Genomic DNA, 16486 nt, shown 5'->3' with positions numbered 1-16486 from the left:
TGACCTAAGCTGGTAAAGATAAGCTTAGGAGGTTTTTCATGCAGGTCCCCACATCTGTACCCTAGAGTTCAGAGTGGGGGAAGAACCTTGACACCACCAACCCGATTCATCACTACAATCAATCTAATCTCCTCGGTACTGAACAGTCCACACATATCGACACGGACCCGCCTCCAACTACTAGGCCATATCGAAGCCACCACATGCGTCTTCACACGTGCTGCCTTCGGGGTTGGCTAAGAACCATCTACATACCACACAAACACAGCCTGAACAGACGCTTCACAATGCTACTCAAAGTCAAAGACTCTCTACATGGGTGGACCAACCCCACAATGTGTGTGTGGGAGTCCATTTCACACAGACTCCACCTTTAATGATTCTCACAACTGATGCCTCCCTGATAGGCTGGGGAGCCTATCTACAACACCACACAATTCAGGGCAGGTAGTCTCCCTCCAAGATGCCGTTACACATAAATCTTCTGTAACTGTGTGCAGTTCACAACACGTTTGCACTTCCTGCCATTGATCAGGAATGAGACTATATGGGTAACGACAGATCACATTGCCTGCATGTTTTATATAAACTGGAAGGGAGGCGCAAGGTTGCGCTCCCTATGCACCAAAGCCATGAAACTAGGGAACTGGTGTATCTGGCACAATCTCAGCCTTGTACCTCCCAGTCTGTCAAAACACTACAGTGGATATGCTAAGCAGAGAATTTTCTCAGAATCATGAGTGGGAACTAAAAAACATGGTCCTACAGAACATATTCAAATACTGGGATCACCCATCCATCGACCTCTTTGCAACATCCCAGAACTACAAATGCCCGCAATTCTGTTCGAGAGCAGGGTTGGGGCCCCAATCTGGGGGATGCTTTCCTGCTCAAATGGGATGCATCTCTGCTATACGTGTTTCCCCTAGTCTCCCTGCTATTGAGCGTTATACACAAAATACGAACCGACAAGGCCAAAGTCATCTTGGTATCCCCAACATGGCCCAGACAGAATTGGTACTTATACCCATTGTGGATGGTACTATCTTCACCACACACTCTTCCACTTCTGCTTAACCTTCTGTCACAGGATGCCGGACAGGTCTACCACCCGAACCTGCAGAGGGTTCACCTGACAGCATGACTTCTACATGGTTCCATCATGATGAACTAAACCTACTCTGAACAGGTGAAAGACATATTACTAAACAGCAGAAGGACAACCATGTGTAATACTTACCTGCACAAATGGAAGAGATTCAACATATGGTGACAAAATAAACAATCGAGGGCTGTTTCTGTCCCCCTACACTTGGTATTTGTATATATATTGGGCTAAAGACTTCTGAATTATCCATTAGCTCAATCAAAGTACATTCTGAGGCTATTACCACTTTCACCATAGGATCAACGGGATATTGATATTTGCCTGTCCAACCACCAAACGTTTCCTTAAAGGTATCAGAAACATTTACCCTGAAGAACACGTACCTACCCAACCTTGGGATTTGAAATTAGTACTATGCTGCTTCATTGGGTCCCCATTTGAACCCTTAGCAACATGCTCTCTGATGTATCTATTGATGAAGGTGGCATTCTTAGTAGCTATCACATCAACCCACTGAGATGGTGAGTTAGGGGCCCTCATGGCACACTCACCTTACACCATCGTTTTTTAAAGGTAAGGTCACCCTAAGACCTTACCCAAAATTTTTACCTAAAGTATCTTTCTCCCGCCACATAAACCAACCAATCCATCTTCCCTCATTCTTCCCTAAACTTCATGGCAGTACACAGGACTCAGTATTACATACTCTAAATGTCAGGCAAGCCTTAGCATTCTACCTTAACAGAACTAAGCCCTTCAGAAAATCTTCATTTCCACTGGGGAACACTGTAAAGGTTCCACTATTTCCAAACAGAGACTATCTAAATGGATTTCCAGGTGCATCATAGAATCATAGAATATCAGGGTTGGAAGGGACCTCAGGAGGTCATCTAGTCCAACCCCCTGCTCAAAGCAGGACCAATCCCCAATTAAATCATCCCAGCCAGGGCTTTGTCAAGCCTGACCTTAAAAACTTCTAAGGAAGGAGATTCTACCACCTCCCTAGGTAACGCATTCCAGTGTTTCACCACCCTCCTAGTGAAAAAGTTTTTCCTAATATCCAACCTAAACCTCCCCCACTGCAACTTGAGACCATTACTCCTTGTCCTGTCCTCATCTACCACTGAGAATAGTCTAGAACCATCCTCTCTGGAACCACCTCTCAGGTGGTTGAAAGCAGCTATCAAATCCCCCCTCATTCTTCTCTTCTGCAGACTAAACAATCCCAGTTCCCTCAGCCTCTCCTCATAAGTCATGTGTTCCAGACCCCTAACCATTTTTCTTGCCCTTCGCTGGACTCTCTCCAATTTATCCACATCCTTCTTGTAGTGTGGGGCCCAAAACTGGACACAGTACTCTAGATGAGGCCTCACCAATGTCGAATAGAGGGGGACGATCACGTCCCTCCATCTGCTCGCTATGCCCCAACTTATACATCCCAAAATGCCATTGGCCTTCTTGGCAATAATGGCACACTGCTGACTCATATCCAGCTTCTCGTCCACTGTCACCCCTAGGTCCTTTTCCGCAGAACTGCTGCCTAGCCATTCGGTCCCTAGTCTGTAGCTGTGCATTGGGTTCTTCCGTCCTAAGTGCAGGACCCTGCACTTATCCTTATTGAACCTCATCAGATTTCTTTTGGCCCAATCCTCCAATTTGTCTAGGTCCCTCTGTATCCTATCCCTGCCCTCCAGCGTATCTACCACTCCTCCCAGTTTAGTATCATCTGCAAATTTGCTGAGAGTGCAATCCACACCATCCTCCAGATCATTTATGAAGATATTGAACAAAACCGGCCCCAGGACCGACCCTTGGGGTACTCCACTTGATACCGGCTGCCAACTAGACATGGAACCATTGATCACTACCCGTTGAGCCCGACAATCTAGCCAGCTTTCTACCCACCTTTTAATACTTTGTTAAATCTTATCCTCTGCAAACCTTTTTGTTGCATTTTCTTTTAGGTGGTGTTTATCTGTAGACAAGAATAAATATTTCAGGCTGGAGTCCGTCACTTCCTCTGAGTTGCTTCTTACCTTTACAGTCATGCTGAAACCAATGGTACTAATGTAAGTCTGGTAAAATCTCTTCTATTGTATCCATATACACTGCATCACATGACTTGTCACAAAGGATTGATCATTGGTCTACATAAATAGATATTTTAAAATTAATCGTTTTGTTCACTTTTCTACATTCTGCAAAGATGGTCAAAGGGATGGAATGCAAGCCATATGAGCAAAGTCTGAAGGAACTGGGTTTGGAAAAGAGGCGACTGAGGGAGCGGGGCATGACAATAGTCTTCAAATACTTGAAAGGTTGCCATAAAAAAGATGGGAGAAAAGTTGTTCTTTTTTGCCACAGAGGGTAGGACAAGAGGCAATGGTTCAAATTACAGCATAGCAGATTTAGATTAAATTTCAGGGAAAAATGTAACTGTAAGAACAGCACGACAGTGAAACAGACTGCCTAAAGAGGTTGTGGATGCTCCTTCACTGGAGGTTTTCAAAAGGAGGCTGCACAGTCATTTGTCTTGGATGGTTTAGATGTAAAAATCCTGCTTCTTGGCAGAGGGTTAGACCAGATGACCCTTGCGGTCCCCTTTAAACACTATGATTCTGTTGTGCTCTTCTCCAGTCAACTGGTACTTCAACAGCTCTTATCCCCTTCCCAATCAAAACTGGTTAGTTTTCTGCCAAAAATAAATGTTTACTACTTTCTTAGTCTTTGTTTTACACCAGCATGTCTACTCACTGGTTGAGCCAGAGTCTACATATCATACATGGCCTTTTGGGCCTATGAACCCCAAAGGTTACATTACTTGTAATCAGCATAGGGCCTGAAGATACTGTACTTAAAAAGTGCAGGCAGTTTTGTATAGCTGAAAACCTCCATAGGTGATGTTTTCTATCCAGTTGGGTGTCATGACTGGAATTACAATGCACCTCCTCCCATGTCACTAAAATTACATAAGCACATTAACAATTTTGTGAAAACAAAAAAACTTTAAAGTTTACAAAGTTTTTTTTCATTTTGATGAAGAACTAGAAATTACAACCATGAGGGCAGGAATATTGGTACAAACAGGTAAAAGGAAAAAGAGAACTGGAAACCAATGTAGTAAAAAAAATAAAAATAAAAAAAATGTACATTTGTAGTGGCCATTGAGCTCACAATCTCAAATCTTTTTGACATCCAGGTACTTATTTCTAGGTCCACTTGATGAAAGATTTTCACTCAAAGTTGGGCAGACTGTTGGCTCTGTAAACACATGTTCTCCAGTAGTTTAATGTCCTTTAGATACATCAGCAGTCCCTGAATGCTTGGAGAGGTTTCCAGTTATTTTACCATCAGTAATGTTAAATGAAGAGACCTCTTTGTATAAATCCATTGTGACGTCCTTCACAGTCCATAACAAGCACAATTAACATCAAGATGAACTTTCTATATGTAATAAATTGTGTGTCTTACTGCTTATGAATACACCTCCAACTGGAGACACGTCCAGAATGCATGTAAGAGCACCAACGGGAGTGGACAGTGTATGGACAATATGGAGAGCTTCTTTTATATGATGCTGAACTATGCCTGGTAATGTATACTTTGTGTAGCAAAGATTACACACTGTACAATTACTTATTTCGCTACATTAAGAGTGTATTTTGCATTGTTCCTGATCATTCCCCAGAAGTGTTCATTTCAACATTCTTTTACCATCAGTTTAAACGTATTATACATTTTATTTTACCTAGAACATTATACCACTAAAGATTAAAAAATGTCTTTTACAGGTTTCAATGGTAACTCTCACTGATCACATTTCTCACCTCATTATGAAAGACATCACAAGATATTCAATATTTGCAAATAGATTCAGACTGTTTTGAAATTGTTTAAATCAATTAAAAGACCCTCCATCCAATAAATTATTAATCAGAGTACTACTCGGCTTTGATTTTGAAATATTAAACAAAACATGACTTAACTGGAAAAATCTTTGTTTTTACCCAGTTCTTTATACCTAAGATTTCTCATGTGTTAAATATACATTCAGAATTTGACCTTTTCTACTGCTTACACATACAAGGTATATAGTTTTTATATACAAATAAATACATACAAACAGGATTCAGAAAAGCAGTTTCCAGTTGCAAAGGCAAACACCTGCACACACTTCTAAAACACTAAGCCCGCAGAAACTAAACAGTTTGCAGACACACAAATCCCATTTGTCCACAGTGCAGTAGTTAGTGTTTGAGAAGCACAGATGCAGGTATTTGTACTCCCCAATATACATAATTCCAAAATAAGGCCGCATTGAAAAAAATCAGACCCCGAAATGCTCACTTGAATTTAACTGTACATGTCTGCTCTATTTAACAGGTTGGAGTGCCATTAGGGTTCCTGAAAAAATGAACGGCAAACTGTAATTTGGCCCCAGTATAACAAAAAAAATAAAAAAAATAAAAATGCTAGATAGTCTATAGGTAAGTGTTTATACCTACATTTATCATAGCAATTAGATCTCCCACAGAAGTAAGATAAGAGAACCGAGTCTAGAGCTAAGTAGGAGTTGGACTACTGCCATTGTAATTACATTAATATGGCTCGTGAGGAAATCTGCACCTGGTTCTCTACATCTTAGACTTTGGGATAATAAAGATTCATAGTTTTACTCAAAAAGCTATTCAAAATCCTTACTTATATGATGGAACCAGAAAAACAACCATTTGTATATAAAATGTTAATATATACTAATGCACAATCAACTGCAGCCTTTATTTCCACCCAATACAAACATCAGATCTGCATAATGTGAAGAGCAAAACACAAACTGACAAAAGCCAGAAAAATTCAAAGTTATAGCTGCAATAATGTCCATTATTCAAACCAGCCACAGAAGTAGGAGTCAAAAAGAGTTTCAGCCTCAACTACTAATCTCGTTGCATTTGTCATTTCACAAACCTAGATCCAGACTCTGGCTTGCACAGTGCATAAATGCAGGCAAGAAAATAAAAAAACAGGCAGCAGCACTGTCCAGTGGGACAATGCTGATCACTCCAGTTCTTCCTCCTGGAAAAAGTGAGGAACTGCTCTGCAGGTCCTCTGTGACTTACAGTGAACAGAGATGCAATAAGACACAGCCAAAGGGTGAATGGATGGAATGTGCATGTTTAGGGGCATATGCATATTTGACTCCCTGTCTATGCAATGACCACTCTACGCAAATTGAGCTATGGCCCCTTGCAAATTATTCCTACTGCTTCCAGAAAGAGGCTATCCCTGGGGAAGTGAATGTAAGGATTATCATAGCAAGGATCTGGGAGCACAGCAGACTGCTTTGGCAGAAGTCATTATGGTGCAGTGCAAACATCAGCCAGAATTTGGCCCAGGTATGGAATATCTTTGGTATTTATGTATTATAACCTTCCGAAAAAAATTAGAATGGTTTATTATGGTTTTAGCAAAAGGAAGGGCACACATTTGAAATGATAAATGGACGGGATAAAAAGTCATTTTAAACAGTTTTTTTTTAAAGTTTTATTTATGAATGTAATGTTTTAATTATTTTTAACTTGCAGAATAATACATGTTGCAGTCATACACAGCCAGACGAGGGAACATTACAAAAAGAGCATTTGAAATAGATTATTTGCACCTATAACAGCCAAATGGGTTCCCCGACATTTTGTAAATAGCATCCACCACATTTTCTGCAGGCTGGGGCATTCATAAAGAGCTGTACCTTACAAAATGAGAGCGCTCTATGGTAGGTGCCGAGTCTCAGTCAAAACAAAATCCTGGTACAAAATCAGGTGACCACACCCCATACATTTTGAATAATCACACTCTGCTATGTCGGAGTCTGTGGTAGCATACGACAGATATAAGCCTCAGAATAAAATGAATGTAAAATGGGAATTCGAAAGTGACAAATATGGCTCTGCAACTGGAAACCATTTAATTATGGATTTTTTGAGCAGAAAAGTAGGTTGATTTATATCAGCTCATCAAGGCAATTGATCTTTTAAATAATAAACAATACTGTTAATTCTTCAAAAGGACATGGAAACATATGATTCTATGCAAGTATTCTGAGTGGAATACATTTCAGGGTCCATTCCCATTGTTAACTAGTGAGCAGAGTATTCAGAAAAAGGACGAACACTTTTTTCACTTTAGTCAGTTTTGCTTCTGAGTAAATGTGACCTTGTTTGAAGCTTAGAATGTTCTGCTCCCAAGAGAAAGCTACCAAAACCATTTTAGTTTTTAAGTTTTTAAAATGTTTGAAGATTTAATGGGAGGAACAAATGTGTTTCAATCAGATTACTACAACTGCACATATATAATGAGGTTATTTGACCTGAATTAAAAAATATGCTGGAAAAAAGCAGATGCCCCAACACACCATCATTTAGCCAATGAACCATGATTTGCTAATACTAAGTGAAGACATTTAAATATAAACAGACTAAAATTTTCAAAAATAATTTAAATGGCTCTGTAAAATATCTATTATTTGGGTAAAGTGTGATCTTTGCCTTGTGTTTATGTAAGCTTGTAATAAAACAAAGATTTGTTTTATTTATCTGAATAACACCCACAGAGAGAAACTATAGCAATTATACAAAATAGAAATAAGTGAATACTCAAGATCTTCTTGAATGGCAGAACTGTGGTAGAAAAACTATATGAAAAAAACAATGCATGGATGGATCATTTCACACATGCCTCTGGTAACTGATTAAAATACTGCTAGCACAACAGAGAGTTTTCTTGCACTTTTCCATAGAATTGGAAGTCCCCAAAAAATTAATTGACAATGGAGTTGAAAAGCTTTATCCAACTGGGCACAAGTTCCAGTGAACATATTTTGGTTGTCCTTTTAAAAATTAAACAGGGTACTATGATATTTTACTTCAACAGTATGTGATTTAACTTTTTAGGTAATATCTCATCATTTCTCAGACCAATTGTGAATACATCCAAGTCAACATGACATATTGGATAATTAATTTTCAGAGTTTACCTTTATTAAAAACAAGGATTTTGTTGTGAGAACAAATAATCTCTCATTTGTAGCCTGAAAGCCCAAGATAGGATCACTGGCTTCCAGGGTTGCTACCAGCTGCTTAGCAACCTGCCCTACTTGTCTTCCCTCCTTCCTGTTGTAGAGAACTGTAGACAGAGGAGTGGGCTGTCGATAGATGAACACTCGACGCAGGCACTCACAAATAGCAGCATAGGAGTAATTTGGAGGACAAGCAGTGAATTTTTTGTCTTGCTTTGATGCTTGGACGTAACCTGCAAAGCATACAGATATACAGAGGCAAGAAAGAAAGTCAGTATACATTTCAACTGTGTTTTATTCTGTCATTTCAGAATCCTGTACTTGTATTTTAAAACTAATACACAAAAGGTCACAAAAAGATAAAAATATACATAAAGGACAATTTAGTACTAATGGCTCCCTTTGACATCTTAACATTTATCTCTGACACCTCTATGCATACCCCTCTCTATGCCTGAAGACCTGTTCTTGACAGAGTCATTCTTCCACTGTCTCCTCCTCAGAACATACTTCTTCAGTGAGAACTAAAAAGCCTGGTACCACTTCCCAAAGAAGTGAGAACAAAACAGCTATTAGCAAAACTCTAAACACCACACACCGTATTCTTCAAAAACGTACAGCGCTTACTCTTGGAATACCAAATACTGAAATATCATCTATAGGCTACATCTGAAAAAAATTTATTCTTCAAAACCATGAGTTAAATTGAGTTGGTTCTTAAAGAAATGTAGCACCCTGTGTCACACTGTTTTTGCCCCAACTCATCCTAACAGTAAAACACAGATCCACCAAATTCCCCATAGAGTTACAACTCACTGAATTATTATGCACAGGCTACATCAGGGGCTGAAGAAGAAATATATTCCATCACTGAATAACATGGACAACTGCCCTCTTTCAAACTGATTGCCATCCAATATTGTTTCAAATGGGAGTGAGGCTAAAGGGCCGGTCTCAGCAAAATGGGCTACCATCTTCCAAGGACAGCTTTGCTTCACTCTCATTAGAAACAATGTGAGGCAGTGGCCATTTTGAAAAAGACAGTTCTGTTAGTAGCAGGGACACATTCTATTTCTTCCTGTTCCCCTAAGGTGTCATTACAGGGCATAGTTTAGGTTGTTTGGGTACCTTAGCTATGTATTTCCATACCTTAACATATTTAGATTTATTTTATGTTTAACCCTAACTCAAAACTTTCTGGGTTTATAAATGCTTGTTTTTTGGAATAAATACAACATTCCTACAATGTCTGTATTCTTAAGTTACTGATATTTGCTCAATCTTAACTCTAGTTTAACACAGTTTTTATCTGGGAATAACTTGTTACTACTAAGCTAGACAGCCAATGGCACAGATAAGGAGCCAAGGCTGCTCCAAGGGGTAGCCTAGCCCAGCCCAGCCCAGCCCAGGAAAAGTTTTAATAAAGAGTGTTAGCTAATACATTTAATTCATGTATTTTTAAATCCTAGTGTAGACAAGGCAAGTCGGGTTTAAAAACAATCCAGAGGGCGAGGGAGTCTAGAGCCAATTGCTACCATATCGTATGTTGAAATATGTCTTGGCCTGTTTACATTGGGGCTTAAAAGTAAATGAACGTGTTTTAATTAACAATTTTTAAATGCCTTATTTTTCAGTCTAGACCAGTGGTCTCCAAAGTGGGGTGCGCGCACCCCAGGGGTGTGCAAAACCATCCCTGGGGGTGTGCGGCAGGAGGAGCGCCGCCAAAGAAGCGCCACTGGCACGCCGGCGGCAGCTCGGCTCTCACCGCTCCGTCTTCGGCGGCACGCCGGCGGCAGCTCGGCTCTCACCGCTCCGTCTTCGGCGGCACGCCGGCGGCAGCTCGGCTCTCACCGCTCCGTCTTCGGCGGCACGCCGGCGGCAGCTCGGCTCTCACCGCTCCGTCTTCGGCGGCACGCCGGCGGCAGCTCGGCTCTCACCGCTCCGTCTTCGGCGGCACGCCGGCGGCAGCTCGGCTCTCACCGCTCCGTCTTCGGCGGCACGCCGGCGGCAGCTCGGCTCTCACCGCTCCGTCTTCGGCGGCACGCCGGCGGCAGCTCGGCTCTCACCGCTCCGTCTTCGGCGGCACGCCGGCGGCAGCTCGGCTCTCACCGCTCCGTCTTCGGCGGCACGCCGGCGGCAGCTCGGCTCTCACCGCTCCGTCTTCGGCGGCACGCCGGCGGCAGCTCGGCTCTCACCGCTCCGTCTTCGGCGGCACGCCGGCGGCAGCTCGGCTCTCACCGCTCCGTCTTCGGCGGCACGCCGGCGGCAGCTCGGCTCTCACCGGCGGCAGCTCTTCTTTTTTTTTTTACTTCCCTAGACCTGGCCCTGGGGGTGCGCGATCCAAAAAGCTTGGAGTCCACTGGTCTAGACATAGCCATGGCAGCTACATGGGGCTGCTAGCAGAATACAGACTGCTGAGCAGCCGGGAGAGAAGGAAGAGAGGCCTTCAAGTCAGCCACGGATTTAGAAGGGCAAGACCAAACACTCCCATCCTTCCATCCAGCTGCAGTAATGAGAGGGGAATAAAACAAGAGTTACTTGTAAGTGTGTGTGGGGGGACACCCTCAAAAAACAACTTTTTCTTCACAGATTCACAGAGCTCAAAGCCAGAAGAAACCATTAGATCAACTAGTTTGACCTTCTACATATCACAAGCCATTAAATTTCACCCTATTACCCCTGTATTCAGACCAGTAATTTGTGTTTGGCTAAAACATAACTTCCAGAAAGGCATCCAGAGATAGAGAATCCACCGCTTCCCTTGGTAGTTTGCTACAACGTTTAATCACCCTCACTAAAAAAATTGTGCTTTATTAGGGATGCAGGGACATGGACAATCTTTACCACACCTCACACACATACAACAGTGACTACTGCAAGGAGAGGGAGTGAAGGCATTGTTCTTTTGGCTCTACTTTGCACAAAGAGGAGGATTTGGCCCGCAAAGGATCACAATTCTCCAATCACTCTCTGTGTACTGTGGGACTAATTTTAGACCAGCAATGAAAATAGGGAAAAGAAGAGAACAAAACTACAGGCATTGTGTTAGTGAATAAGATGAGCACCGTGGATCCTTTAAAACTACCTTCTTTATCCCACAAGATGCTCACTTACTACCACTGGCTCTAGCATGATATTTCTAATGTTTGGTTGTAGATAAACAAGGTGGTGACGTATGTCTTTTCTGGCAAATAAAAGGTAAACTAGATTAGCACAGAAGTGTAAACTTCAACATGGTACTGTAAATGATAGTACAGTAAGGAGGAAAATGTGGAGGAACAATGATGTTTTTACCCCCACAAGCACAGAAAGCTTGAAGAGGAATTTTAATTTTCTTCCATTTATTTCCAAAATTATAGAAATATTGGTGCACCTAAAGTCTTAAAACAGTATTAATGATTAATTGTAAGATGCTTAAAATTAATCACTACTAGTTTGGAAAAAGATTTGCCTTGTCTTTTTTTTAAGCATTATAAAACCACTTTGCATACAAAAATAATGACAAATATACAGACTGAGTGATGACAGTAGATTTTAAAGGTACTTGAAGCCTAATGTGACATTAAATCAAGGTAAGAGGCTGATAAAAAGATAGTTCAAGTACAAAACAAAACAACAAATACAAAAAGAAAAGAAAATCAGGTATGGGAGTTGAAGTCCCAAAGCAGACAACAAAAGCAGTCTGGTCTGATTAGGTAGGCCACTATCCAGAACACGTGTGTTCTCAGACTTTGCTGAAGCTATAATGAAAGTGAAGGATTTCTTAGCTTCTCTCACTGATTTAATGTGGGCTTGTATCAATGCCCCATGTTTACTGTACTGAGATCTAGTCTCTTCTGCCCTCCTATTTCATCTGTTGGAAGTCATTCATGAGTCACGATGACTAGAACAAACGATGTGAAGGCAAGAGGCAACCACGGGAGCAGTGTTCTGAGGCCTGTTGCATTCTACTAGCTTATCAATACCCTAGTCAGGCAGTTATTCATGGTTTCCTAGCAGCAAGTCCTGGAAATCTATGGGATTCATAAACTTGCAAGCATGCAACAACAGTTATGTCTGCCTCTAACTGGAGGCGCTGGGACAATAGTTTAGGCGTTTTTCCTGTGGTTCCAGCACACTCACTGAGGCAGAAAATAAGATCCAGAGACCACTGGGGGGGATCTTATAGTTATCACAGTCTATGTGAAATCTTGTGCTTGACTAATTTTGATGGCAATAAGATATACAGATCTCAGAGCTACAACCCTTAGATTCAGAAATAGAAACCAGATCCAAAAGGCTGAAATACAAGAAGAGGTATTTTATTAATAACTGGTTAATAAACTAAAGGACAACATTGGCATAAGAGCAAACGGATACAAACTGGTCATGAACACATTCAAGCTAGAAATAGAAGAAGGTTGCTAATCATCAGAGGAGTGAGGTTCTGGAATAGTCTTCTAATAGGAGTTGTGGGGGCAAACAACGTAATTGCTTTTGAGAGAGCTAGACAAATTTATGAGTGCAACTGTATGACGGGATTGCTTGTGATGGTAGGGGGTTAGCATTCAGCAGCCCTGGGGCTTACTTCTGGTTTATGTCTTATGTTCCTAAAAGCTCATGTTTCAGCTGGCTATCTGCAAGGGTAAAGAAGGGATGTTTCTCTCCCCGCAGTGTATTCTGAGATTTTTCTTTTTAAAAGGTCTCTCTGTGATGCATTAGGAATGGCTATGGATGGAGATGGGACATAGGCTGGAGAAGACCAAAGCTCTAAGGTGGCACCAAGCAGGTTCTTGGTTTGCTGGGATTCTTGCTCACATGATCAAGACCTAATTGATTGCCATGTACAGGTTTGGGAAGCAATTCTCCCCCAGGTCAGATTGGCAGTCACCTTAGGGAGGGGCTCTGCTTTCCTCTGCAGCCTGGAGTGCAGGTCACTTGCCAGGATTATCTGAGTATATTACACTTAATCTGTTTCCTGCCATTGTGGGGTCTTGTGCACCTTGTTCCTTCCTATTTTCTGCCTGTGGCACATAATAGGTCTAGTCTCCTGTGAGCTGTAATACTTTGGTCTAATTTCAGCTTCTGGATGGTGCTGGTCGCCCGTGAAACACAGGTCAAACTAGATGACCTGGTGGTACCTTTTGGCCTTGAACTCTATGACCATGATGTCTACAGACCAGCAGCTAGATAAAAATAGCCAACGTGTAAAAGATGAACAATATCAGTCTCCTTGCTGCTAAGGTTAATTATTTAAAAGAAAATTACATGATGGTTACTAAGACGAGCCTTTATTTTAAATGTGAAAAGTTGAAAAATAATATGAAATGTGAATGTGAGGCTACTTGGCCTGTCACATGGTACTTAAAGAGTCACCAGACTCTGAAGACCACTTGTTAAAAATGTATCTTGCCATGAACACATTACATCTGTACTCTATGCCCTGCACTAGATGCCTGCTGGTTTCTGGTAGCCTTAAAGGTGCTGGTTGTGAGCTAAAAAGCTTGAAATTGCTTGGGGCCTACTTACCCAAGAGACTACCTCTTTTCCTGGGCCATATGGCCACAGCTGAGGTCAGCAACGGTACTCAAGCTGAAAAATCTCATTATAAAAGGGAGCGTCTTTGACTGTTGAGCTCCTTCCATGATCTGAATAGCCCAAGTCTGTTGACATTTAAGGCCCATCTCTTCTCCCTAATATTCTGTCAAGTATTCTTAAACCTCTTGTTCACATATTAATAAACATTTAGTTATGAAGAATGATGCATCGACCTCAATGTTCTTGTGATTAGATAACCTTTTTAACTTCTAAGCTGATCTTCTGTCAAGGCACACACATTACCTATAACTTCTGTTCTAGTATTTCTAAAATTAATCCAACATTCTCTTATCAATAGAATTAATGCACTAATCAATCAAAATTTAGCTAGAGTATCTCACGAACAAAACATAGATCTAATGGAAATGAGATGGCAAAACCTTGAGTATCATTTGTTAGAAAGAGACAGGCCGCTGAGCAGTTCATTCCATACCTAAAGCGTTGAAAGTTGCAATGTGCTCCCACATACTGTCCGGTTGGTCAGAGCGTGGCTGCCAGAGAAGAGCATCAATATCATGCCGCAAACAGAAGCAAGGCATTTCTTTGGGATTCACCACTGCTGAGAAGAGATACTGGTTGCTTCCAAGATTCACCTAAAAAAGAAATTAAATAAATCTTGAAGATGAATTCAAAAATTGCAAAATGCTCACAATATAAATAGCAGCAGATTTTCTGTACAGTTAAGACACTGGCTATAATTTTAGGCCCTGGGAATGTTTTTTTGCAGTACTGTATTACTGAAACATATTTGTTTGGAATGTTGTTGTAGCCATGTTGGGCCCAGAAGATATATATGAGAGAGAGAGAGAGAGAGAGAGAGAGGGTGGATGAAGTAATATAATTTAATAGACTGACTGCTGTTGGTGGAAGAGAAGCTTACAAGCTTTGCAGAGCTCTACAGCTTGACGGTCTCTAGGGTATGGGTTCTCCAGCTGGGTGTTGAGGCACTCAGGATGGGGTCACAAAAAGGTTTCAAGGAATAATTTCTATATAGTTAACTGGGACAGGGCTGTTGCCCCAGCATGGAACAGATTTGTAAGCACTGATATCGTTTGTTTAGTACACTGAAAATATGAAATTCAAGCCATTTAATTTTATTGACTCAGTTTGATCATAATTATTAGGTTTCAGACCACAGCCCTAATTATCAGGACAAATCCTATTCACTTTCCACGTGAGTGATTCCCAGTGACTGCTGTACGATGGCTTGTATAAGAAAAGCTCGTAGGATTCATCCTAGTATCCTATCTAAACACAACACCACACAATTAAATGTCGCATATCACTTTAATTTACTATGAAACAGTCTTCTCGGATAATTAACAACAAGATGCTTATGTAGCACTAGCTACCGAATCCTCAAGAAGGAGGTTAGTATTATATGAAAAAGAGAAAGTAATTAAGTGACATGGCCAAGGCCACTCAAGGATTAGCAGGCAGGAGTTCCTTGTTCCCAGTGTGATGCTCAGATCACACCTATATTTTCTAGAGGAATAAATGTACTTGAGATCTCCTTTACACCTGAAAATATTCTCACACTGCAAGAGTATAGCAGTTGTTGCTAAATTAAGATACTCTGAATTATTGTAATTTGAAGCAGGTGATGGAGATGTGAGATTGCTACACCTGGTTTCAGATCTTGCTACAAGTTTATTAGTATTATTACTCCTCTAAGCAGGTTCTGAATGATGTTGAATCTCATAGATTAGTAGTTTGGTAAGGGCAGTGCCCCCAGTACCTGGATTTTTACATTGATTGTTAATTATTTGTATTGTGGTAGTACCTAGAGGCCACAGTGCCATTGTGTGGGCACTGTACAAAAATATAACAGAAATGGTCCATTCCGCAAAAAAACCTTACATTCTAAGGATAATATGAAACACAGCACATACATATAGCAGATGGAGAACTGAGACACAGAGAGATTAAATTATTTGCCCAAGGGTTATGCAGGAAGACTGCAATAGAGGTGGGAACTGAACCCAAATCTTGTAAGTCAAGCCTCAGCTACAAAGCATCTTTCCTTGGACAGCAGCTCCTCCTCCTCGACAGCTGCTTCCATAAGCATCCAAGCTCTTCAGATGTATTAGCAGCTGTAAAAGATGTGAAGTAACCCTAGCAGTCAACAGGGGCTTACTGCAACAAGGAGAACAGCAAGGACAGATTTCCTAGCCATCCACAGGCAAAGAGCTGCCAGTAAGGCTGGAGTCAAGAGCATCAATCCGGTACTTTATGGAGACTGGGCAGTGAGACGTAAGAAATTATATTTTTACTAAGGGCTGAAAATGTGCTCAACACTGGGCAAGATGGGAAGTCCAAGTAGTCTATGCTCCAAAAAAGTTGACAATCTAGCAGACGGAAGGGTGTCAAGTAGCAAAGCAGAAAGAAGCAGACCAGTCGCAGTGGATACCGAGCAGCACAACAGAGCGTCACAGAGAGATGTGTGTAGGAAGTGGGGACTGAAATGAAAAGAAGAAAATGGCAGGGAGAAGTTTTTGGGAAAAGAAATTAATTAGATTTTTCAGGTTTTACTAACTGTAAACTTCAATTCACATAATTAGAGATGTGCTTTGATTTTAACATTACCTATACATGTACAGATTAACCAAGCACTGTAACTGTATCTTTGAAATTTCTAGGGTCCCTATCCCCATGGTATCTTAGAGCTACAATTGCTAGAGATAGTGTGGGATTCACAAATGGGATCAAGATCTATTAAATAGTCTCTC

At 41.2% G+C, this 16486-nt stretch overlaps 1 protein-coding gene across 1 annotated transcript in view; it reads right to left on the bottom strand.

The window, feature by feature from the left end:
• Positions 1–4112: 4112 nt before the first annotated feature.
• Positions 4113–16486, bottom strand: part of NUDCD1 (NudC domain containing 1) — a 158009-nt gene continuing 145635 nt past the window's right edge. Inside the window, exons 9-10 of the mRNA XM_077809874.1 lie at positions 14191–14350; positions 4113–8413 (exon numbers count right to left, since the gene is read on the bottom strand). Coding sequence (XP_077666000.1) covers positions 8121–8413; positions 14191–14350 — 453 coding nt within the window. The 3' untranslated portion in view covers positions 4113–8120. The remainder of the gene's footprint in view (positions 8414–14190; positions 14351–16486) is intronic.

This window comes from Eretmochelys imbricata, chromosome 2, assembly GCF_965152235.1.
Source record: "Eretmochelys imbricata isolate rEreImb1 chromosome 2, rEreImb1.hap1, whole genome shotgun sequence".
NCBI lineage: Eukaryota > Metazoa > Chordata > Testudines > Cheloniidae > Eretmochelys > Eretmochelys imbricata.
Note: the sequence above shows the minus strand (reverse complement) of the source record. Positions and strands in the feature narration are given on the sequence as shown.